This window comes from Electrona antarctica (genome assembly GCF_951216825.1).
Source record: "Electrona antarctica genome assembly, chromosome: 10".
Lineage (NCBI taxonomy): Eukaryota > Metazoa > Chordata > Actinopteri > Myctophiformes > Myctophidae > Electrona > Electrona antarctica.
The window spans coordinates 54,324,699-54,350,127 of record NC_136791.1 but is presented as its reverse complement, the minus strand read 5'-3'; the positions used below and the strand labels follow the sequence as shown (position 1 = coordinate 54,350,127).

Below are 25,429 nucleotides of genomic sequence, written 5' to 3'. Positions count from 1 at the left end.
GAGAATAGAAAATATGAATAAGTTGAAATAAAGCAGAAACATAAAAGAATAAAATCAATGCACTAAAAAGGTCAGCAAAAGGCAACATTAAAGGTTTTGATTTAAAAACAACTGGTGATAACAAATTGTAGCTGGCCGATTCTGGGAGTTTGTTCCATATACAGTATGTGGTGCATAAAAACTGAACGCTGCTTGTTCACATTTAGACTCTGGGGACGTGCAGTAAAGCTGACATGTCCCCGACATCCTGAGAGCTAAGGATGGTTCATGGTGTAGCACAGGACCAGAACTGTATTTTGGCCCTAAACCATTCAGTGCTTTATAAAGCTCTCCCCCCGAAGGCATGGGGAGAGAGAGTATGTTTTGCTCTCTGTCATTGTGTGTCCGTCCATCCGTCCGGCCATCTGTGTACAGCTAATCTCCGGCACCGTTGGCCCGGTCGATGTCAAACTGTGCAAAATGTTATAGCAGAACTGATTTTATCCATACATCACACAAATCGATATGATATACACTATCTCTACAGTCATGTGATCAATACGGACCTGTCCGCTTCACCATATTCCATCACAATTCACCCTTTGTCAGACTTCTGATTGGCCCCTGACTGACTAACCAGCAGGCTCTTTCTGACTTGTTCCGCCCTGGTTCCGCCTTGGTTATGTTGAATTTGCTATAACATCATTTTTGGAAAAGACTAAAAACAAACATGATATGCCCAGTCACCATGCTGTGCCTCAGCCTGTGATGTTCCTTTTTACTGACACCAAGTTTAAAATAAGAATTGGAACACACAGAATATCAATACGAAGCAACTGAAAAATATGTTATTTCAATGGTAGTGGATGGAGAGAAAGGATTTTTGTCCAACCACGAAACCGCAACCAATGGCTGCGAAGAGGGGCGCAACCACGGGCGGGACTTGACAAAGGGTGAATTGAACAAAGGGTGGCTAAGATTGCCTTCCAAAGTTTGCAGGATTGGTCCATTTTGAAGAAAATGCCCACAGCGTGTGATTTCCGTGAGATTTATGCACACACATTCCCAATAGGCAGATAAGAGGAAGAAATGCAACTTAAATGTTTACACCATAACTGCACCGATCTGTGTACAACTTTGTATGCACTCTACTACACATTATGAATACACTGTTAGGTGTTAAATATTACATTTTATTGCCCTGTTATACAACCACCAGACGACAGATTATTGCATTAACACAAAACATGTTTCTATTACTCCTACACATTTTGTCCAAAGATCACAAGCGCTCTTATCCTGGTGGAGACCTGTGCCCCGAGGGGCACTTTGTCTAGTTTGCCAGTGTAAAGATCTGTTCTCGACTCGACTCGAGCATTCTGAATCAACTGCAGCTGCCTGATCGTTCTTTGTTTTGGGTAGACCTGTAAAGACACTGTTACTGTTATCTACTGAAAATGAAAGCAAGTTTTTCCAAAACCAAACATCTTTCAGTGGCTGTTGAAATTCAGGTCTGACTGGTCATGACTACTTATTATAAAGTATCTCTTTATATGTCTTTATATGTTCTAATTAACATGGATATTCTTTTTTCACCACCTGTATTCAGCCTCTCTCTCTCCTTTTTTGTTGTTGTAATGTAATATTTTCCTCTTTCTTTCCAGATTCACCTTAGTGGGTGAAATGTAGCTTCACAAAGGTGTAGTCTAAAATCACCACCAGAATATATGTTTTCATACCTTAAATTGCCAATGAAGCTTGTAAATTGAAAGCAATTTCAGGTCAAATGTTCCCAAATTCTTCCTGATAAGATGTTGCCAGGCAACAAGTAGGCCTACTGTTATGGCAATTGGCAAGTGGCCAGTTTCCATTTACAGGATTAGAAGAGTAGTTGAACCCTGGTTTTGCTGCGTTTTTCTTTTCTTTTTAGGTAATAGGATTTGGGACCCAAGCTTCAAGAGTTTCAGTCAGTGAGGTTTACAACAAGACATCAGTTTGCAATGCGTTGTCAGCGAATTCAGGCTTTCTGTACCGAGCATTGGCCAGGTTATTGCGAGGGAGAAATAGGCTCTCTCTTTCTCCCTATTCCCCTCTCTCTCTCGCTGATTGAGCTCTGGTCTGACGTCACACACAACCGTAACCGTTGCCTAACAACATTGACTTGCGTGGATTCAGGCATCTCCAAATGTGCATAATCCGAGCACACGGACTCACCCACTGACAACTTCAACTTTAAATTTTATTAATCCTGATCAACATTGTAAAATATATTTTTTCCTTCCCCTGTTTCATTTTATATATATATATATATATATATGTGTATATGTTTTTTTTTAGTTTTTTTTATTATTATTTTTAGATATTATTTTGTGTAAAACAAATGGTCACATAAGTAGAGTACAAGGAAAAACAATTTAGTGTTTCAAAATAACTAGGATACCAGTGAAACATCAAACCTAGTATCTGTCTTAGCATTTATGGCCAAGCAACCAGTATATGTCTAAATAACATATTTGAACAATAAATAATAGGCGATATAAAGAATGAGGAGTGCTAGGGGTGAGATAGAGTCTGAAGGTTAGTTTTCAGACTGCGGCGGAACAATGGGGGGGGGAGTGAGTCTGCAGTTCTGACTGAGAGGGGAGGTCAAATCTATCATTAGAAAAAACTACTCTGACCTAAAAGCAGGTATAATTTAGATGCTTTTCAGGGCAGGATGGAGTACCCGCAGACAAAAGAAGTCATGTAACATTTCTAACAAGAACATTTTTGACATGTCCCATCCTAATATTTCGTTTCATTTACTGAGGTAGTCAAAGCTGTAACACATAAAAATATGTTAGCCCTAGTAAACATTCACCCATTTCAAAACAAGATAAACGTGCGGAAGGCACAACATATTACTTGCAGCTCCATGGTTAGCTACATTATTATATTATTATTTGCCTCTGTGCTGCTGCACTAGTGGTGGTGGTCGAATATCAGGGTTGTTAAACCCTATATTACATACTACATAGACAGGCGATCTATGTACAAGCTCTCGGGTCGCGTTTGTTACGCATGTGATGGTTCATTTGGTTAAAGACATAATGCCTGTAAGGGCATAATGCCCTTAATGCCCTTAACAACTCTGATTTATTCAAGGATGGAAGACAGAACGATACTTATTTCCTCTCATTAACCAAACTACATTTCCCCAGCAGGTACAAAGATGTTGGCCATGTGAGGGAGTGCTAAACAATGCTCACAAGGGAAATTTTTATTTGGTAAATCAATTTTCAAATTTGTGTCTAGAAAAAGTGCTCCTCGGAGCACAGGTCTCCACCAGGCCAGATAGGTTATTGTGGCCTCCTAGTGGCTCAATAAATTAATTATTTTTCCAAGTTTCACATTTTTTATAATGGCTGCTACTGGCGGCCATCTTGAAAATGTAGGAATTCTGCATGGCACAATGTTGATTATCAATTTGGGTTATACGAAAGGTCATCTGTGCTTCATGTCAATTTCCTGCCTGACTAATAATGATGACTCAATCAGGCAAGCTGGTACACTTACCCTTCTTGAGATTCTAAAGGTCCCTGCACACAGAGCGTGTTTTTCGGGATTTTTAGCGGCTTTTCTCCATCGGGTTTTCCGAAAAACGCGTCCAGTGTGCAACCACCTTAACTCCCTTTTCTGTGGAATTTCTTAACCTCAGACTTCCCAGTAGCTGACAACATTGATGCACTTCCACAGAACAGTTAATTAGTGCACGGTTCCGTGGGAGGAAATACAAAATCTTCACTTTGCTACATTACTAAATGCATGGTCAGGGACCACATGCAATACCTTCCACCAGTGGTCCACGGACCACCTGTTGAAAACCCCTGCCCCGTAGATCATGGCTCATATAGCTCTGTATTGAGCCCTGAGTCATGAGCTATGAGCCATCAGCCGTCAGCCATGAGCCACAGCTAGGCTCCCAGCGTATGAATTAGGATTTACAACTACTCAGTGGTGACATTACCGTTAACATACTGAACAGCACATAACTCAAGAGCTTAACAGCCTTCGAACTGTGAGTTCAGACACTGTACTATTTCACCAACCTTTGAAACTAGCTGTGGCTTTGTTGGAAAACAAGGAAGCAAGCCTGTCCATCACGCTATCAGGCAGCGTAATGTACCGCAGTCCTTATTAGAAGTGATAAATGACTCACTGATGTCTTGTAATCCTCACTGACTGAAACTCTTGAAGCTTGGGCCCCAAATCCTATTACCTGAAAAGAAAAGAAAAGAAAAACACAGCAAGACCAGGGTGAACTCTTTTAATCCTCCAAATGAAAACTAGACACTCTGTTACAGTAGGCCTAGCCTACTTTTTGCCTGGCAACATCTTACCAGGAAGAATTTTGGAACATTTGAGACCTCACTGTATTTTCATGCAATTTTCAAGCTTCGTTGACAATTTCAGGTAGAAAACAAAACATACGTTCTGGTGGTCCAAGCTTACATTTCAAGCCCACATAAGTCTTTTAACACATTAAGACCTGAGGCCGATTCTACAAATGCTTTCTAAATCATTACTTCTCACTCTTTCAATATTTTGTACCTGCTGCTTTTCCAAAAATGTTCAATGTATGCTTGTATACCCATCTGCTATTTTTGAATAGCCAACGCAATTATCTAAAATCACACAGATGCTTTCCTGGTTTTAATGGGTTAAGTGAAACACAATCCTCTGATATTGATTGAATATTTTGACAAATTAAAAAGACGCCAAATGGATGATACACAAAGAAACCATTGGCTTGTGGTCCAATTTCTATTATGGTCCATTAAACATTCAACCCTCAAACAACTGGACAACACAAAAGTACAACAGACAATGATACAAAATAAAAATGCCAAAATATACAGTTTTAAGCAATACAGTTTTAAGCAATTCATGATCATAGGATAGGACAGACGTACAGTATTGTCCCAGTATGCTGTTAAACAACAAAGACAACAGCATACTGTACGTACAGATAACATGCAGAACACCACAGGCTGCCAACAGATTGCACACTCATTGTCTTGTCCTTACCTAGTAATTTGTGCGTGCGTGCGTGCGCACGCGCACACATGCATGACTGCGTGTGAACAATTCGTTCTGGATCATATCAACAGCGGAGTGTCCCAACCTTCTCATGTCAACCTCGATGTATTGTGAATTGTGTGTTTTTCCCCTAGGTGTCACCATGAGTGTGATTCTGGACTTGCCGTACACTGTAAGCATTTGGATTTCTGCGGCGGTGGCCATTACCTACACCCTGATGGGAGGTCTTTACTCTGTGGCTTATACAGACATCATACAACTCATCCTCATCTTCATCAGCCTGGTGAGTACATACACTTCCTGGTTCCTGCTTCATTTCCCAGATCAGGGCTTGTCAGGACTTGTCACCTACTGGTGAAATATCACCAGTAGGTTACTTGCAGTAGGAGACGTCCGACGTGGCGTTGGTCACGTTGTCCGACAATCACTAACCCTAACTCTAACTTCAGTCTTAACCAGCCAAGTCCCCTAACCTCTTAACTGGCCACGTACATCGGCATGGACATGCAGATTAGACACAACAACGGACCGACATGCGGAAACAACATGCGGTTGAACATGCGCTGCTCCGTGCTTAGGGTTAGCGTTTGAGGTAGGTTGTCGGTCTAATGACAGTCGGACCAATAGTATGTCTAAACTAAAGCCGGTACAGGCTTTAGTGTAAGTCAGTTTCACAATGTTTTCGCTTTGGCGGCAGTAATTTCACTTCCGTGTTTCCTAATCGCAGCCTGTATATAGGCTCCAGATGAGCCCCATGGGCGGAGTTAATGGGGGGTGCAGGGGGGTCGCCACCCACGGGTTGAGAACCCCTGCTTTAAGAGACCGGCATGGCGGCGGCATCACTATGGTTACAAATCTGACACAAAGCAGGTCGTCTCTGGCTGACTAACGTGAGTTGTTAGTTGCTTTTCAGTAAACTTTCCTATTTTGATTATAATCATTGTGTGGACATTCGAGACATATTACAAAGATGACCCCGCCAGCCAGCCCCTCTGCAATGAACTAGCCTACTTATTTCCGCAGTTTTCTAAAGTGAACTATAAGGCAACACTGACAGCAATCAGGTAAATAAACAAACTTGCAGGATTGCAGTGTCCTGTCAATGCTGGCGTGCGTGCGTGCGCGCGTGCGTGTGTGCGTGCTGCTGTCCTAAATAAGAAATTTGTAGGGCGGGCATTGCATAAAAACTGAGAAAATAATTAATAAAAGGTAAAAAAAAATTGCTGGATTCTCCCCAGACATTCACACCCCCTGGGGTCAAGTTCAAGCTACGCCCATGGATGAGCCTGCTGGCTCGATTGCATTAATAACATTCTAAGCGGGTGCTGCTGGTTCCTGCTTCAGTTCCCAGATCAGGGCTTGTCATTTTGTTGCGTGCGTCTGAGTCAGGCCCATGGACATAATTTAAACTCCAGGTGAACTATTTGGCTCCTGGTGAACTCTTTGGCCGTTTAAACCAGAAATGGTCATATTTATACTCTTTTATTTAAAATCTTCAAATTTTGGTTCGATTTATTAGATTTATAGGACACTGAATCCATTGGATTACTTACAGTATTTATTTGAAATAAATATAATATTTATGAACACATTTATCCACACTGAACATGCAACATATATATTTAAATTCTGCATATTCACATTTCCATCCGCTACCTGGCCATTTATTATATGGTGGAGGGTGGTAGTCTGGGTGGGAATTATCTCTCTTTGCATCCAACCCTCGCGGTGCTCTTCTTTGTGTCTGTTGGACTTTGTTGTGTTATCCACTGCTTCAGTATCGTACATCTCATCCAATGACTTGGAGAGATGGGAGCAGATGCTGAAAGACTGGATTCACATGGCGATCTGCTCAGTATTGGTGGAGATGCCCTTAAGGCCCAGATGATACACTACTTGAACGATTATTATGGTGACATGGTTGTACTAAAGGTTAAAGGTTTCTGATTCTTGTTGGGTTTAGACAGCACGTTGGTATGTCACTCAAACTGAAACATCCGATGATGAGGATATCACCAACCTTGTTACGCAAGTACAGGCGGAAGTCCAGAATTACTCCATGAATATGATCTTGGTAGCTTCCGACATGACAAGGTCATTCCAGACGCAACAGAGAAGGATGACTGGCTGCTGCAACAGTATTGCCTTCAAGAGATGCTGCCCTGAGCAGACATGCATCAAGCAAGGGATTCTGTGTGCACTCACTGTGCACGACAGACGGCACCGTGCTCTGCAAATGCGCTGATGCGGCCAGGCTCAGAGGGCAATTCTTTCAACATGAAATCAAATGCTACATTCCAGTTCAGGACACGGAGAGGGCACTTTTCACCTACGGTCAAAAGGGCAGGAGCTAAACTAAAGCCCCCTTTCATGTCTGTGTGCACGTCTATGGTGTCACCATAATAATCGCTCAAGTAGCGGATCATCTAGGCCTTTGGGCGTGGCTCACATATAAAACACGGTGCTCTCTCGCCGTCCTTGGGTGAGAGGGGGGGGGGGCAGAGCAGCTTGCAATTCATTTTCAATGGGAGTCACGTGGTTTTGACGAGACAAGCTTGCTCCGTGGCTGTGTTGTGGGGGGAGGGGGGCAGAAGACAGCCACGGAGCAAGCTTGTCTCGTCAAAAAATCATGACTCCCATTACTTATATACTTGTACTTGTAAATGTCCGAGTTCACGTTCTGGCCCTACTGGCCAAAGCTGGAACTACATGCATGAGCAAAAGAGCGTGCAGCTGGGGTTTAACACAGAGCGCTCGTTCATGAATGGATTCAGGTGTGTTCATAGAGTTAGCACTGCAGCATTGTGTTCATAGAGTTAGCACTGCAGCATTGTGTTCATAGAGTTAGCACTGCAGCATTGTGTTCATAGAGTTAGCACTGCAGCATTTTGGGTACCAAATCTTGGTGCCCAATTCAAGAAAAATACAGAAGTAGAGCGTTCTTCCAGGTGCTTCAAACGCCAATGAGCAACTTCCATTGAAATCTTTAATTGAATAAAGGTGGTTGCACACTGGACGCGTTTTTCGGAAAACCGATGGAGAAACGCAGCTAAAAATCTGAAAAGCGCGTCCAGTGTGCAGGGTCCTTAACTGGGGTCAGGGCAGTCCGTCCTCTAGTTCAGGGGTTCTCAACCTTTTTGGCTGGGGACCCCCGGAAATGTTTTGGCCATGTCTCGCGACCCCCGCCCCCTCCCGACCCCCAATATAAATTGACTGCTACAATAACCTTAAACCATTTTGGGCGGGAACCCCTTTTGGTGTTTTAAGCATTGTTATAATTTAGCTATTTAAAAATAGCAGATCTACAAGCTCATAGCGCGCCACCGAGTGGCGCGCTACGAGCTTGTAGGTATGCTATTTTTGAAAAATCGTGGAAAAAAATCTAATCTTTTTTTTTTTTTTTTTTCATAATTTGGGGACCCCCTAAAATAATTTGGCGACCCCCCCCCGAGGGGTCGCGACCCACGGGTTGAGAACCCCTGCTCTAGTTCAGGGGTTCTCAACCTTTTTGGCTGGGGACCCCCGGAAATGTTTTGGCCATGTCTCGCGCCCCAACCCCAATACAAACTGACTGCAAAAATAAACTTATAATAGAGAAAATATATCATAAATGAATACTGAAACCAGATATAATCATTAAAAAGTTTATGCATGTACTATGTAAACTCTTCATTTCCATATTCCAGCCATTCAGTTGCACAAAAAACTAAACTTTTTTTTGGGGACCCCCCAAAATATTTTGGCGACCCTCCAAGGGGTCACGACCCACGGGTTGAGAACCCCTGCAGTCTAGTTTATATATAACTCTAAACTCTATGGACTGAATGGGTGAGTTTTACCAGAGATACCAGAGCTATGCCTGTCACAATCTTTACATAATTGCCTGTACGCAATTATTTGAGAAAATTGCAATTATTTTGCATAATCATCAATCATAATCGTTTCCATTTTGAAAAATACATTTTCAAAACATTTGCACTCACAATGCGGTGCAATGCAACGCATTGTGAGCTTGTAGATCGGCTATTTCCACTACTAATCTTCTTTTCTTTGTGCATTTAAGGTATTTGTCACATCTGCACTGTGGATTTTCTGTTTACAAAGTCTAATCAAACAAATGTAATTTGTATGTTCCAATGTTCAATGCCAAAAACACAATTAAATCCTTAATAGAAATTATTTGTGATTTTTCCGGCAAGTAAAATTGCATGATCGTGACAACCCTAATTACCAGAGATTTATTTTAGGAAGGATGACATTTAATATTTTACACTTCATCAATGCCTTTCTTTCTGTGCAGTGGCTGTGTGTCCCCTATACCCTCATGGCACCTGGCACTTCTGACATCACCAAGACAGCTGTCAACTATACATTCCAGCCTCCCTGGATTGGTTTTGTGCCTGCAGACAGAGCATGGAAATGGATTGATGACTTTTTACTGCTGGTAAGGTAATATAAATAGCATGGTGTTCACTGTCTAGCCCTGCTCCTGCATGCTCCTGCATGCATGTAAACTTTCAGTAAACTTCATGTTCATAGTTCATACTGATGCACATATACACTACGTCCATACCTGTGCAGTGCCCATTTCAAATGCAGTCTGCTGCTCTTGGCCACTGGGACGTCCATTGTAACAGTGGGGGGTTCATTGCTTTGCTTAACGGCAGTACATGCTGTGGGAGAAAAAAAGTTGCATCCTCACGTTAGCCTCTGAACTGGTTAACCTCTAGCCCAGGGTAGAGGCAGCCAAGTGTCCAAGAGGCATGCATTGATATCACACACAGGTTAGCTGGCTGCGTGAAATGCTAACCCCAACAGATCATATCAGGGGAGCGGTGCAGCGCAAATGAACACAGGAATGGCCCTGGCATCATATGAATGATGACTAACCTGTTTTGTACAGTCTACTACTTTGAAACCACAACTAACGGGATGAGACAAGACACCAGTATTGAGAATGAGTCACCATAAGTTCAAAAGACGGCGTCCATGTAGAAAGGAAACTGTATTTGTCTCATCAGCAACAAATGCTCAACAATGGTCAGGAAAGGGAAATCAGAAAGACCGCAAATAATTTGACATGTTGCCAGCTGACAGTTAAGAAAAAGCGGAAGGAACTTAGATTAAGTGCTGTCATCAGTATTTTCCCATAAATAATTATTGCAATATTGTTTGATGTACATATCAATGCAATATTCTAATTGCCAGCCTATAATAAGACATAGCAGCAGTGGTTGTTTTCACTGTCTGGCAATGGTAGATCACACCAGCCTTGGAAAATGGCTACCTTGTCCCCAAAAAGGTTGCCCACTTCAGCTGTAGAAGTGCTGGCAAACTAAGACTATTCCCATGTATGCACACACGTACGTAAGTAAGTCAGTAGCCTCGGGAACCAATGGTTCCCGAGCCATGCAACCCATGCTGCCGATGTCCTGTTTCTGTAGCAATGTAGCATGAAGCAGCTTGATGTTGAAGTACACCCCCTGGACATAGTATGTTTCAGGGATTTACCCGTAATCCAACCCTAATCCAATCCAATTGAGGGCCAAGCAGAGAGGCCCACACAGCATTTTCATGGTCTTTGGTATGACTCGACCAGGGATTGAACCCGACCTCTCAATCTCAGGGCGGACACTCTAACCATAAGGCCACTGAGCTGGCACACACAGTGCCAGCTCTGTTCTGGCTCTGCTTCACCTACAGTAATTACTACTGTTCATAAAGGCCAGTTGTCAGGGATTTCAGAAAATAAGTCTTAGTTTTGGATTGCATCCATGTAGTGTTGAATTTCATATTAACTCTCAGACAGGGGTCTTGGGTCATACTGTACAATTTGCTCAACCTCTACATAACGTTAATCCGCAACTAATACAACATTTAAAGAAATCACAGAAATGTGATGAACAAACTAGTCTTGTTCTTTAAAGGTATATTCAGTGATTTCACTTAATTCAAATATCACTTCTTTTTTCTTATTTTTTGGATAATCCTCCCTACTATAAAGTGTGCTGACCATTATAAGGAGCTCCTCCCTGTCCCCAGTGAGCCCCTGCGGTCAAAAAACCCTAGTTTCAGTTTGGGCTTTGGGTGGCAAAACCGTCATCCAATCAGGATGAGAGGGGCCTTCCTCCAATCATGATCGAGTGGGGCGGGCCTTGGTGCACGTGCTGTTGGTCTGTTGTACTTCCCCCACTGTAGAGCGTGCATGTGCACATCTTGTTACCGGGTGGACCGGGTTTTTTTCCAAATCACCCAAATCACTGAATGCTCCTTTAACACCAGCCTTACTCTTGCTTCCCTGCTCTTCTCCTCTCAGGGTTTAGGGAACCTGGGTCTTCAGAACTTCCACCAGAGGACCTTGTCTGCCTCGTCCTCATCTACAGCCAAGATCACCTGCTTTGCTGCTGCCGTCATTGTCCCTACCTTTGGGATCCCGCCCATACTGCTAGGGGCAGCTGCTGCATCAACAGGTGCCAGATAAAGAAAGGGCTCATACATTTTGCAATACAATACTACACTGTACTATTGTTTATTGGATAGCAGCAGCTATTCTTCCTAGCACTGCTTGACTTATTGAATGGTATTGATAGAACTACTCGGTCACATAACTACAGGTATCTGTAGTATAGAGCAGGGGTTCTCAACGTTTTTGGCCGGGGACCCCTGGAAATGCTTTGGCAATGTCTCGGGGCCCCCGCCCCGCCCTCTCCCGACCCCCAATATAAATTGACTGCTACAATAACCTTAACACATTTTGGGCGGGAACCCCTTTTGGTGTTTTAAGCATTAAGTTATAATTTAGCTATTGAAAAATAGCAGATCTACAAGCTCATAGCGCGCCACCAAGTGGCGCGCTACGAGCTTGTAGGTCTGCTATTTTTGAAAAATCGTGAAAATATTTTTTTTTAAACTTTTTTTTTTTTTTTTTTTTTTAATGTTTGGGGACCCCTTAAAATAATTTGGCGACCCCCCGAGGGGTCGCGACCCACGGGTTGAGAACCCCTGGTATAGAGCACCTTTTGTACCCAACGAAGGCACACAAATGGGCAAGTCATAATCTCAAGGCACGCTTGTGTTCATTGCGATTTAGCATCTACACGCTAAAACTACAAATAGGTCATAGGTCATCTCAGAGGTCAAATGGTCAACGTCGACACAATGGCAGGCAATACAACAGGAGCTGTTCAAACAAATGTTATGTTTGTGTAGTTGGAGAGCAATGAAAAGAAGAGCCTACTGCAAGGCTCATCAAGAAGAAAGACATCTCTGCACAGCTAAAGCTAAAGTATGCAGAACTGACAAAGGTCCAACACCACAGATGCCCCCCCCTCCCCCCCATCCAGCTTGTCCCAGCATAGATCCACCAGTAAATGGCATCACTCCATAGCTTGCTCTCTGGGAGGCCTTATTTATCAGGATGATCCTAGGCTGCAGTATATAGCATTTGTATAGAGCTCCAGTCCTGCCGTTACTCGCTCATCCCCTGGTTACAAGGGGTAACATGGGGTAACACGGGGTCATCTTAAAATCGTCTCATATAAGAATGTGGGGAGGTGTCTCTGTATCGTTTACGACAGTCAGTCAGTAAGTCATATTTGATACAGTCCGTTTCTAGTGCAAATGTAACTAATCCTGCAGCAATAACATTAGAGTTTTCTCACAGTCAGTTGATTCTTGATATGCTTATGAGTGAAACCGCCGGGACGATTTGTTTATTTGTCAAACAAAGTTCTTATGGGGGCCAGAGGCAATCTAAGATCCCCCTATGGGGATTATAATACAAATAAAGTACACAAACCTGTGAACTTTAGTGCCCTCTAGCGATATTGACGTCAGACTTCGGTGCTCTATTGAAATGAGAACATGGTGTAGGCTAGAGAAACTGGTGGGGGGGAATTATAGCCTAAAATGACGGAAATTATATGGGCACTAAAAGGGCACTTCCTCAAGTGCTCTGGCACTGGTTGGCATGTGGAAAAGTCAAACTACATTACGTTTTACCGGTTCCATTATAACTTACTAGACTAGAGCATCCATCAGCCTTTGGTTATGGTTTATGGCTTGTGGGAGCGCTGACCAGTGTGTCACACCCCTCCCCCCTTACCCCAGCAGCTCACACCTCGTGACTGTTCTGATATTTTATTGACATTTTAAAAGTACAGCAGTAAGTAAAAAAAATGGATTATCACAATAAAGCCAAAGGCTTCTTTCCATATGAGATGAGAGTAATAGTTATGATGAGAGGAGTGAGTGTGGAGAATCAACAAATACAGATGACATGGTAGTCATTACACAATACAATTATTAGAAAAACAAAAAGCAACGTCTACATTTATTAACTAACTTACCAACTAACTAATTAAATGCCTTATATACCTTTAGTTGCATAAAGTGGAAATTGTTTTGCAAATGTATGCTTGTTTTCCAATAAATATCAATCAATCAACAATGATAATATAATTAATTCAGAAAATTCACTCAACATGAACATGAACAGCTCTTTGGAGTCTTGTTTGAAAGCTCTATCAATGGCCATTTCTTTGTTTAAAATGGATAAAGTAATCAAAAGAACATAAATTATAAATCCCTCGACCCAAAAACTCCCAGAAAGAATATTCTGTAACGTGAATGTATTCCTGTCAATCCAACTGATATGCAAAAACGATGCATTAGTAGAGCAAAGGGTGACAGTTCAAAACAAGGTCCCCATATGCAATAAAAATAGAATAAGACTAGATAGTAGGTCAAAACATTGAAAAGTTCATTTACAACATAGCTGATGGTAGCCATTTTGGATTTGGGCCTCTCACAGATTTTGGCCACATATTCACGAGGGGTACTGACCCAAATGACAAGGCTATGTTAACATAAAGTCCCAAGACACACCTGGACTTGTTCCATGGCATATCAGTGTGCCTCTGCAGACAATTTGAGGACCAGCTGTATAGATGACATTAAAATAAAAGTATATTACATGTACTGTTCCAAAATCTCGATGTATCATTTCTAATTCAGACAAAACGGACTACTTTCAATCCTTTTGCGAGGCGCTGTATGTTGTAGAGGAATTCTGGTTCAATCAGGATGTTGATGCTGAGTTGTTGAAACTTTGTATTTCTATGATAGAAGTTTATTATAAGAGCTTATGGGAGAAATGCATTGGTTAGTAATATGGTAGTCAAGTAATTCTCTGGAGAACACATGGATCAGAACATAGTTATACACAAAGATAAGATGCGAGAGTCAGAGAGACATTTATTGTTTTGAGTACAGCTTGGTCCTCGTGTCATACTGTGTGTCTCTGCTTGTCTCCTCCCCTCAGACTGGAACATGACCTCGTATGGTTTACCGTCTCCAGCCGAGCGCAATGAGACGGGTCTAATCCTGCCCATCGCCCTGCAGTACCTCACCCCACCCATCGTCTCCATAGTGGGCATTGGAGCTGTGGCCGCTGCCGTGATGTCATCCACAGACTCTGCGCTGCTGTCTGCAGCGTCCATCTTCACCGCCAACATCTATAAAAACATTCTGAGGGCCCAGGTGAGGATGAGGAGAGAGCAATATACAGACTGATCATATGGTGTGGTGGTGTGACACAACCAAGAGTCTGACCACGTAACTGGGATGTGAAGAGGTCGACCCAGGTGGGATTTGAGCTATCATTCCTCAGCTCCAGAGGCTGATACCTTATCCTTTTATTAGGCCACTGGGTTTACATTTAGGTCAAAACACGAGTGAGTTTTTATATTTTACTACACTAATAATCAGTTATGATAAATATGTTTATAAATACATTTATTTTTTATCTAAATATCAGTTTTAGTTTTCTGAGAAATCTAATTAACAATCTGTGTTTGATTTTAGTACAAGATAAGCCATTTGGTGTTTGTATGTGTCAAGTCATTTAATAGGCCTAAATGGTTTTAACTGAGATTTTAATTCCCATCACGGGAAGAAGAAATCTTAACCAATACACAGTGATGTGTATTGGTTAATTTAATATGGATCAAAGACTGTATGAGCAACCTAGTTCAAATCATTAATAGCAAATCATTGTCACATGCTGGTCTGTATTTCCCTGACCATTTAGCCTTAAGCTTAGACATGTCTCTGTGTCTCCCTCTCTCTCTCTCTCTGGATCTTTCTTAACTTGGTCCTCCCTTATATCCAGGCATCACAGAGAGAGATCCAATGGGTGATCCGTATCTCTGTGATAGTAGTGGGACTGGCCGGGACATTCCTCACCTTCCTGGACAACAGCGTCCTCATGATCTGGATGCTCCGCTCAGACCTCACCTACACCCTCATGCTCCCGCAGCTCGTCTGTGTCCTGTTCATTGAAATGTCCAATGGCTACGGGGCCGTCCTGGGTTGTTTCACGGGCGTGCTCTTGAGAGTGCTTTGTGGAGAGCCATCGATAGGGCTGCCGCCCATCATCCGTTTCCCAGGATGCATTCTGGTGGACGGCGTTTATGTCCAACGTTCTCCAATCAGGACCATTTGCATGGTCAGCACGATTATTGCCATTGTGCTGTTTTCCTACTTGGCTTCGCTATTGTTCAACAAAGGGCTGCTTCCTGAGACGTGGGACTTCTTCGGAGTGAAATCCCACAGGCTGTCTCACCAAAATCTCACCCCTGACACACCAGCGCGTGCCAAAGGAGAAAACGAGAACGACGAGAACTTTAAAGCGGTGCATGAAATGGAGCAAGTCTCACAGCCCATGTTAGATTCAACATCATGTTAGCGAGAATTGAACAAAAAATTTAAGCACTTTAAATTTTTTGCCTTATTTATATAGAAGAGTAGAGAGACACAGGTCTCCTGTGGGAATTGAATCGGGATGTTGTGATTATTGAGCACTATTCGGTCATCTACCGATGTGCCCATCTATTTTGTATTCTTTACGGACAGTTGGTTCATGTCGTCATGAAATGCTTTTCATTACATTTTTTATGTAGTTTTGTATCTCACATCAATGTAGAAAATTAATTAACATCACCAAAAATGATTTGGCAATTATGCGTTCCCCGTTTCCTCTGGTATTTGACAGTTTTAATAGTCTTTGACAGTTTTAATAGTCTTTGACAGTTTTAATAGTCTTTGACAGTTTTAATAATCTTTGAGTATTTTTTCATTTTTCAGTCCATCTTTTAATTTCTAATAACATTTTTTTTATATACTTTGAATGCTTTCTTTGGATTATTTGGATATTAAAGATGGAAAACAAAATTGCTATTGCTATGCTAGGACTACACTTTAAGCTTTATTGCAAAGTTAGGCTTAAGATAGGTTTGTTTGTTTTTTCCTTTTTGGTACTACTTCTGTGGGGATTTATTATGGAATGATAAACTAATAACACTGGTAGTTATGTACTGGTAGTCCAATGATGGACTACTCTCAAGGTTCATGATTGATTGGTTGTACTATTCACTCAGGGAAAGCCTATCAATCAAATGCAATTAAAAGAAGGCATATAAATAAGAGAATAATATTTTCTGTGCAGTAACTCAACAGATTATGTTCTGTTTCAACAGTAGCAGGAAAAAAAGCAAGGGCCATTGTGTGGTCTGTTATTGTATTGCTGAGCTATGCAACCTGTGAAGAAGATATAGCGCTATAGTCTTTATTACTGTATGCTTTCATTCTACAAATTCCCTTTCACAAAGCAGACATAAAGAACTCCAAAGCTGGTGTTTTGAAATGATTCAAATTCTAATAGCATGCAGTTACTGTATGTATTGTTCACCCATAGGGAGTCTTACATAAAAGCCCTACCGTAGATATCGGATATGCCTCTGTCTGTCTGTAGAAATATATCTAATCTGTCTTTGTGTGTTATCTGTCTATCTCTAGCTATCAATCCATCTGTAGACGATGTCTGTGTACGTGTGTGTGTTTATATATAGTATTCATGTCTGTCTGTCTATAGATTCATCCTTTTGTCTATCTGCAGAAATATATATGTCTGTCTGTCTGTCTTGGCGTGTTTATCTCTATCTCAAGTTAAATTGACACAAATACAAGTAAAACAGGATTTACACCCCTAGTTAATGTGTTAAAAATCTGAAGTGAAGTTGCAACTATAATCAGGTCTGCTCTGTGCCATGGTTCTTCAATTTCCTGTACAGTGTGCATTGTGTTCAACATATAAGTCTTTGAGAAGAGTGCATTTTGTATTCTCCCCAATTAATATATGGTCTGGCAATGTGCATTTCACGAATGGACGGATTTCATCCTGTAATGTTTGGATGTCCATGGGACAACAAGGACAGATACTGGATTAACACTCCCCTGTGGTTTGTGGTTTGCAAGACTTCAACCACAACTGGTCCTAAGCAGCCATATTCTCTCCTTTTCACTGTCATGGCATCAAGTACTGTGTGAATGAATGAACTTATTCTACCTCCTTGCTGCTTTGAGACTATTTCCAGAAGAAAAGAAAGGAAAAAGGACATTTTTGGTATGACAGTTTCGATAATGAAAATAAGATTTCTTTAGATACAGTGGCCTAATATGAATAATGCTTAATTTATGCTCCATTGTATAATGGTGTCACATGCCGAAAATAGCCAAACTACAGGTTCAATGAGCTTGTAGATTGGCTATTTTTTGTGTAACCGTCGTACAACAAAGTATAAATCAGGCTTAAGGTGTCAGCCTTAAGCCTCAAACCCACAATCTGTCAGATTGTGGGTTTGAGTCCCATCTTGATTGACCTCTTCAAGTGTGATCCCTTCTGTTTGATCTTGATGTCTGACCACTCTGCGGAAATGTGTCACCACAAGTACACCTCATAGAGCTATATTAATTTGTGAAAGCAATATGAGATTGCAAGTGTAGCTATGTCTTGCATGTACTGTATTTGTAGCATCTTAGGAGGTTCCTGCTGATAACTGCAATAACAACTGCCCCATGCTTTATCTTCCTGCATTTGGGAGTTTGTTCTTTTGCATGGTAGCAGTGACATTGTCCTGATTACCCGCCCCCTGATGGGACTGACAGTACATGTGATGAAGTGAAGGTCACAAATATCACCCGCGTGTTACATGCAGTGGTGCATTGCTCCTCACTTGTCAGAGTGCCAAAGGTGTATTGGAACAATAGGGCATGGAAATATCTATAATAAGCCGTGCTAGTGTTGTCCATCATGATGTGTGCCCCATTTCAGAAGATCAAGTTCCCTTACACTACAGTATTTTAATGACTAGAGAGAGACAGACAATACGATGGATATGGACAGTACCGAGGGGCTGTATAAATACTGTCGGCAGTTGGTCGTTTTCCAAATCACCTCTGATCTCCCATTTCTAAAATTGTCTCTCTTATGAATCCAAACTGTTTTGGTGTATGATTGTGCACGACTGCACGCCATTTTAGCAACGGTTTGAGCAAGGTCATACTGTAAATCTAATCTCCAGTGTTTCGCATCCAGTGAGCCAGTACTAACAAAATGTTCTGTGAGATGTATGCTGACTGGGTTGCAGACATACAGGTATCACTTGAATATGGGAATATGAAGTAACTTAATAAATTGGGTCTTAACTTTATCGGCTATGAAAGGTTCATGCCCCAGTAATAAGTATACATAACTCATTGGGAGTCACTGTCATGGCCTAGAATGTTTCACTGAGCCAATAGTGTATTTGCATTGTTATGATAATGTTGCCTTTGGTTAGGCTGACTCTGTTTCTATTCAGCTGAGTGACATAATGGAACCAACAACAAATATTTTATTATTGTAATGATTAATCCATACATGTGCCTGCTTCCTTTTAATTTTGAGCCCTTTCTAGTGTCTTTTTGTTCTTTATAACAATAATCCATTATAATCTTCTGACCCAACATTTGGCCCCGGACATTTTTTTTAACTACTGGGTCATGCGGTGCAAATGTAATATAACTGACTTCACTCAACTTGATGGATAGAACAAAGTAGTTATAATTAACCAAATAGGGGTCAGCCAAGTTACATATTTTCTTGTACAGTACACTGTAATTCAGAAGTATAAAGATAATGCAACTGTTAATCAATTTGTTTTCCTCAGTAAGTAATAGCCACCACTACACAGCATGTGCTGCAAAGCGTTATCAGTTCAGTTGAATGTTGTCCTTAGCTGCTTGAACATGGTTTGGAGTAAAATATTTTTGAGTGGTGTAAACCACTCCTACAACTGGCTTTGTTGAGTGGTGTAAACCACTCCTACAACTGGCTTTGTTGAGTGGTGTAAACCACTCCTACAACTGGCTTTGTTAGTGCAGAAAAAATGAGCATGGTTGCTATGTTCACCCTGTTCACCCGGGTGTGATTCTCCTACAACTGGCTTTGTTAGTGCAGAAAAAATGAGCATGGTTGCTATGTTCACCCTGTTCACCCGGGTGTGATTTCATTACGTCAGACATGATTTCATTACGTCAGACAGGCTATATTACACCACTCAGTTCACACGGGTGTGATTTTTTATAATAATATCCACTTCTTAAAGGACCACTTCACCACTTTTCAACCTATCTTCATATAATAGGTCCTCACTAGTAATAATCATGATAAAATGGCACGATTTTTTTCTACTCAGTCTGTGTCTCATAGGAGGGCTGTGGGCAGTTTAGGAACCGTCCTCCAGTGACATCACCATTAGGCAGATTTTCATTATTGTGAGAACGATGGCTTCCATTTTCGCATTGCAACTTTTCAGGACAAGAAAGCCTGCAGTTTCTATTAGCTTGTATTCCCCATCGATGATGTCACTGGAGGACGGTTTCTGAACTGCCCACAGCCCTCCTATGAGACACAGACCGAGTAGAAAAATATTGCGCCCATTTTTTCATGATTATTAGTGAGGACCTATTATATGAAGATAGGTTGAAAAGTGGTGAAGTGGTCCTTTAAAGGAAACACTCAAAGATTTAGGACATGGTGGACATTGCTTTGTCTTACTAGCACTAGTAGTAGAACCATTACCAATACTAGTCTATTAGTAATGGCACTTTTGACCCAGCAACAGATTTTGCCACAGGTGCAGCTTGTAAATGGCAATTGAGTGACATCTGATGATGGCCAGAGAAATTACAGTCACAAAGTCAGCTTTTACACCAACTGCACTTTTGACCAGCTGACAGCGAGGATAAGAACCAATACAATACATATTAAGCTAAATTTGTTTAGCTGTCAGAACATCTCATGCTACTTTTTATTTATATCCTTGCATTGGTTCAGAAACACCATCATAAATGCTGAGATGAGTTGTCAAGGTATGACCTAACTTCATCTAACCCAACCTACAATGGTTGAATCATTAGTTGTTTAAGTGGACAGGTTTTCTCCAGAATACATCTCTTATTGTTAATTTGTCATGATATTTCTAACTTTTATACCACTGACATTTTGATTGATCTGAATGATGTTCTGACTTTGGATGACTGCAACAATCAAATTCCTACAGGCAAATCAGCAAGATCCAAGCAATCACTGAAGGTGAGCAGAGCATGTTCAGAGCATGAAAATAGGTGTATTTATTTTGTATGTATTTATTAATTATTAGGTTTATTTTGTTGTTAGTTTGACTTTTATTGAGTTGTTTCGGACTTGCTATTAAATGCAGCTAGGCAGGATCAGAATAATCAGAGACAGTGGATTAGTCTAAAGAAAATCACACCTGTGTGAACTGAGTGGTGCAACTCCATGTGGGGGTCGCCGGAACTTCCAGGCCCACGGGAACGTGCCCACGGTGCCGGCCCGGTTCCGGAAAGCCGCCCCACTAAAAACAAACATTAAACCTGTATAGGGGCTGGTGCCCCTCAAAAATATCAGAAAATACACAAAAACTCAAATGAGATGTGAAATCTACTATATAATCCAATCCCTCTGAAAAAAGTTTAGATATCCAGACTTGCGTATCTACAAACAGCATCTTAGAAGGGTCAGAATAAAGATGAAGATAGAAAATGTCTATTCATGAAGAAAAGTTAAAAACAGTTAAGGTGTGTTGCAAGTAGGCTATAGGCCCATCAAGCCCAACAAACCCTTCTTCTCTCGCAACTCACCCAGCTCTATTACAGGACATTTTCATGTAGATCTTGTACTTCTAGCAGAAACATGCACAATAAAAGTAAGGAGGAGTAAGGAGGCCCGGACCACTGGACTAACGGTCCGGACACGTAGGCTCAACGTAGCCTGGCTACATCACAGGTTCGAGTCCAGAACACGACGGCCTTTGCGGCATGTCATTTCCCGTGTCTGCCTCACCGTTTCCTGTCTCTCTTCACTAATATTATGTTCCAATGATGGTGAAAACATCACACCCGTGTGAACTGAGTGGTGCAAGTGACGATGTCAGTGACGTCACATACTAACCATAGCAACCATGCTCGTTTTTTTGGTTGCTAACCATAGCAACCATGCTCGTTTTTTTGGTACGAACAAACACGGGTACACGGGACACGGGTACAAAGCCAGTTGTTGGAGTGGTTTGCACCACTCAAAAATAAAATAAGTAAATAGGAATAAGAAACAACATATAGCGATAGATGGATCAATAGAGATAATGCATAGGCCTATACTGGGTGACGGCAGACTGCTGGGCGAGCACTGGCACTTTGGCATGGGGGGGGTCACATCAACATATGGGATATGGAATGAACTCTGTACTGGCCATATATGGAGTGTGTCTTGAGTGTACAGGGTTTGATGATTGAATGTCAGAACATAAGGACGGGTGGGGGAGGGTCAACATATATGGAATGTCAGAACAGGTCAGCTCCATATATGGAGATCTAAGGGTTTGAGGTCAGATGTAGAGTTGCTGGCCGGCTCCATGTATGCAGATCTAGGTGATGATCCAGTCTTCTCCATGTATGGGTAATCAGGGTTAGATGAGGTCAGTGTCGTGATCTTCATATATGGAGATGGCCATATATGGTGGCGTGATGTATCACAAGGCGTGATGTGTCACGAGGCGTGACCATATATATAGAGGCGTGATGTCACAAGGCGTGACCATATATGGAGGCGTGATGTTACGAGGCGTGATGTCACGAGGCATGACCATATATGGAGGTGTGTATATAACTATACCACGCACGCACGCACGCCAAAATCACAAATTGTGAATTTTTGACTAATGCTACTGTACATACTGTATACATAGGGTACTTGAAGCCAGGGTATGCTCTACTTTCTACCTGGCTCCAACTACTGCCCATATAAGGAACTGCAGGCTCCAAGTGGAAATTTACAGTGTAGTATACTGTAATATGGCACAGTTGGCACTACAAATGGTGCATTTATATAGCACCTTCAAAGCACTTTATACATTACATTCACACACCGACGGCATAGGAGGAAACCATGCAAGGTTCATTGCATGTTCATCGGGGAGGCAGTGCTCTCTTTCACCCATGGCCCCACATGAACATTGTCTACCCTGAGTCTAGCCACCTGAGGAGTGCCTACTCCCTCCCTACTTCAGAGTCCCTGGCCCCTCTCCGGACTACACAGTAAGCCAGGTTCACTATTTCAAGTAGGCTAGTGTATTTGTTTGTTTGTTTGTTTTAGTGTAAAAATCTGTCCACTGTCTATTCCACTCTAAACCTTGTCTTGTTGAGTGTGATTGTTCCACCTTTATAACTGCAATTAAACATAGCTTTTGATTTGAAAAGCAGGAGAAGTGTAATACAGAGGATGGCATGACAGGACAGGCTGTCCTTTAGCGGCTGCTGGAGAATATCAGAGGGCTGACAGAAAGGATGTAGTTGCTGAAGATATCTTGTAGTCCACCCACCTCACATTTTGAACTGCAGATTAAACCTTATAGCTTCCACAGTTTGGCAGTCTCACAGATCATGTAGACTAGAGGTTCACCGTCTACCTTTGGAAGTCACAAAAGTCCACTGTTGCCTTCACACATCCATGTTGTCAGGTGTCACTGAGTCCAGAGATCTGGTGGTAGATTCTTATTCTGCCAAATAAATTGTACTGACACTTAAAGGGAACAAATTCAGCCCAAAACATATTTTGGACAATGATTAAGCAAGCTACATCTATAGATGTAGGTGACACATGTGTCCAGCTGAATTACTACTACTACTACTACTACTATACACAGCATTTATGTGATACTATAGGTTTGTGCAGTCAACAGGGGATACCAAAAAGCAATTTCTCTTCATTCCAGTAGAGGGCCCTCCAGGTTTGCATTTTACATTCTGCAAGCTCATGCACAGCTGAATGACACAAGATGGCACTGTTATTTGTTTACATAAAAAGTGTTGTAGTAAGCTGATCAGCATGACAGTGATTGTTTTCTGCAAAAGGTGATATGCCTATAAAATATAGTATATGCTGCTCACTGTCACTAATTTAACATATAACCTGATGTTAAAACATTTCTTTGTTGCCTGCCATGACGTGTTGTTAACTTGACAAAATTATGATTGACATACTGTATTTTGTTGCCATGCTGTTTATATTGTGCAATACCTTTGCCACCCTACGGAGTTCTTATAAATAACAACACATTGCCTTGTTTTCATTTAGGATATAATAGCCTAAGCTTTCCTATAATGTTAATGTTCAGTGTGATAATAGATGTTGACAAGACCTGGGTGGGCAGACAATAAAAGGTGCTGTTTTTTATGCTAGTATAGTACTTCAAGTTTTTTGTTGATTGGCACATGAGGGTCAGCCCCCAACTGTGATGTAATGATAATATATGTAAATGGCCTGGCCTGCCACGACCAGACAGAACAAGATTTAGCCAGCCTAATCCTGAGCGAGGTTACTCACATCCAAACCTCACACATGCATGTGTAACAATGAATTCCAGCACCGAAGCAAGACATTAACTCAGCTTTCTTGACAGATGCATTTCACTCTTTTCATGAAAGAGTGCGATTCACATTCACAATTTTCACATTGAGACATTCACAATTTTTTAGCCATGTCTAAATTGCTTTGACTAACATGTCACATTTTCTAATGGTCTATTATGAAAACATTATAGTAACTTTAGTTTAGGGACCTGGCCAAGTCCACAAATAGTTGTACGGAGTTCACAGGTACAACAATATGGCTAAACATTGGCTAAAATAGATCTAAAAAAAGATAAAACTCTCAGCATTCCAATCAGCATGTTGCACTTAAAATAGTTGTTCTGCATTTAATAATTGTAATTTAATTTCACATGCAAACATTTCTGAGTCCAAAATTATGAATGCTAAGAAAGTCACCTTCATAATGACCTAATAGTTAATGGATCACAAGAGAAGAGATGCAACTTCAACTGCATACATTCTGTATTGTATATAGTATTGTATACAGTGGCCTGTAAAAAACACCACTGCACTATTAGTGGGGAATGTAGATAACACTTCTATGACAAATAGTGTATAGGTGAATAATGCTTTTAGTATGTTCTTCTACTAGCTGTATCTGTTGACTTGAACCAGCTGGCAGAGGTCATTCAAAGACTATTAAGTTCCTGAAAAGTGTGCTGACCTGTTTTGGTCTGAGTTGTGAATGATTTTCTTGGAGCAGATTGCAGAGATAGGGAATGCAACACTCACCAAGGTTAAACCAAGCATTTATGAATCAATACAATATTATGATTATATTATTACTATATTATATGATTTACAACATAATAGGTCTACTGTATATGGGGAGACAATTCCCATTGTTTTGATAGAGAAAGCCGGGGTTTACACACAAGATGAAACAAAAACAATATAGCCTATGCTTAATTTTTAATATTGTCATTCCAAAATGCACTTTGACATAGCCTATATCACTGAACTGGCTGTCTATTCCAAACTACTGAATGCATATGTTGTGCAATGCAGTGCACTAAAAACAAACAAAAAAAACAATTGCCCAAATGACTTTGAAACAATGCAATCAATACCGTTTCAAACATGCAAGGATCGAGCAACTACAATTGTTTCTAATATAAAATGAAAGTGCAAGGCATAAAATTAGAGGTGTGTGTGAGTGTGTTGCTGGGTAAAGTATAAACGCCCTTCGAAAACCTCCCCTGAATGACTTTACTAGGGTTGTCTACTGTCTCCACTACACACCAAATCCAGTATTTTTCCATCAAGTAGCGCGCTTGGTCACGTGACGGCAGTAAAAAAAACGCTGTCATGTTTGCATCCTCTCAACTGACAGCGGCACATTACTCTAATTAATACGCCCGACAATAATGCGATGTTACACCAAAGTGACAACTGTCCACGCCGCAATGTGCTGATGTCCGCCTGTCTTTATACTTTATTTAACATTATATGGGCACAAATTGTACTTGCAGGTCGTTTTTCTAACCTCGTGCGTTCATGATCATAACCACTCCCACTCGTGGCTGGTGGAAAATTACCA

The 25,429-nt window shown here is 41.3% G+C and overlaps 1 protein-coding gene across 1 annotated transcript in view; it reads left to right on the top strand.

The window, feature by feature from the left end:
• The window catches only part of LOC306930947 (high-affinity choline transporter 1-like), a 24,080-nt gene extending 5,472 nt beyond the window's left edge, over window positions 1–18,608 (top strand). Inside the window, exons 4-8 of the mRNA XM_079512071.1 lie at window positions 5,193–5,341; window positions 9,359–9,502; window positions 11,375–11,528; window positions 14,381–14,598; window positions 15,230–18,608. Coding sequence (XP_079368197.1) covers window positions 5,193–5,341; window positions 9,359–9,502; window positions 11,375–11,528; window positions 14,381–14,598; window positions 15,230–15,805 — 1,241 coding nt within the window. The 3' untranslated portion in view covers window positions 15,806–18,608. The remainder of the gene's footprint in view (window positions 1–5,192; window positions 5,342–9,358; window positions 9,503–11,374; window positions 11,529–14,380; window positions 14,599–15,229) is intronic.
• Window positions 18,609–25,429: the final 6,821 nt, after the last annotated feature.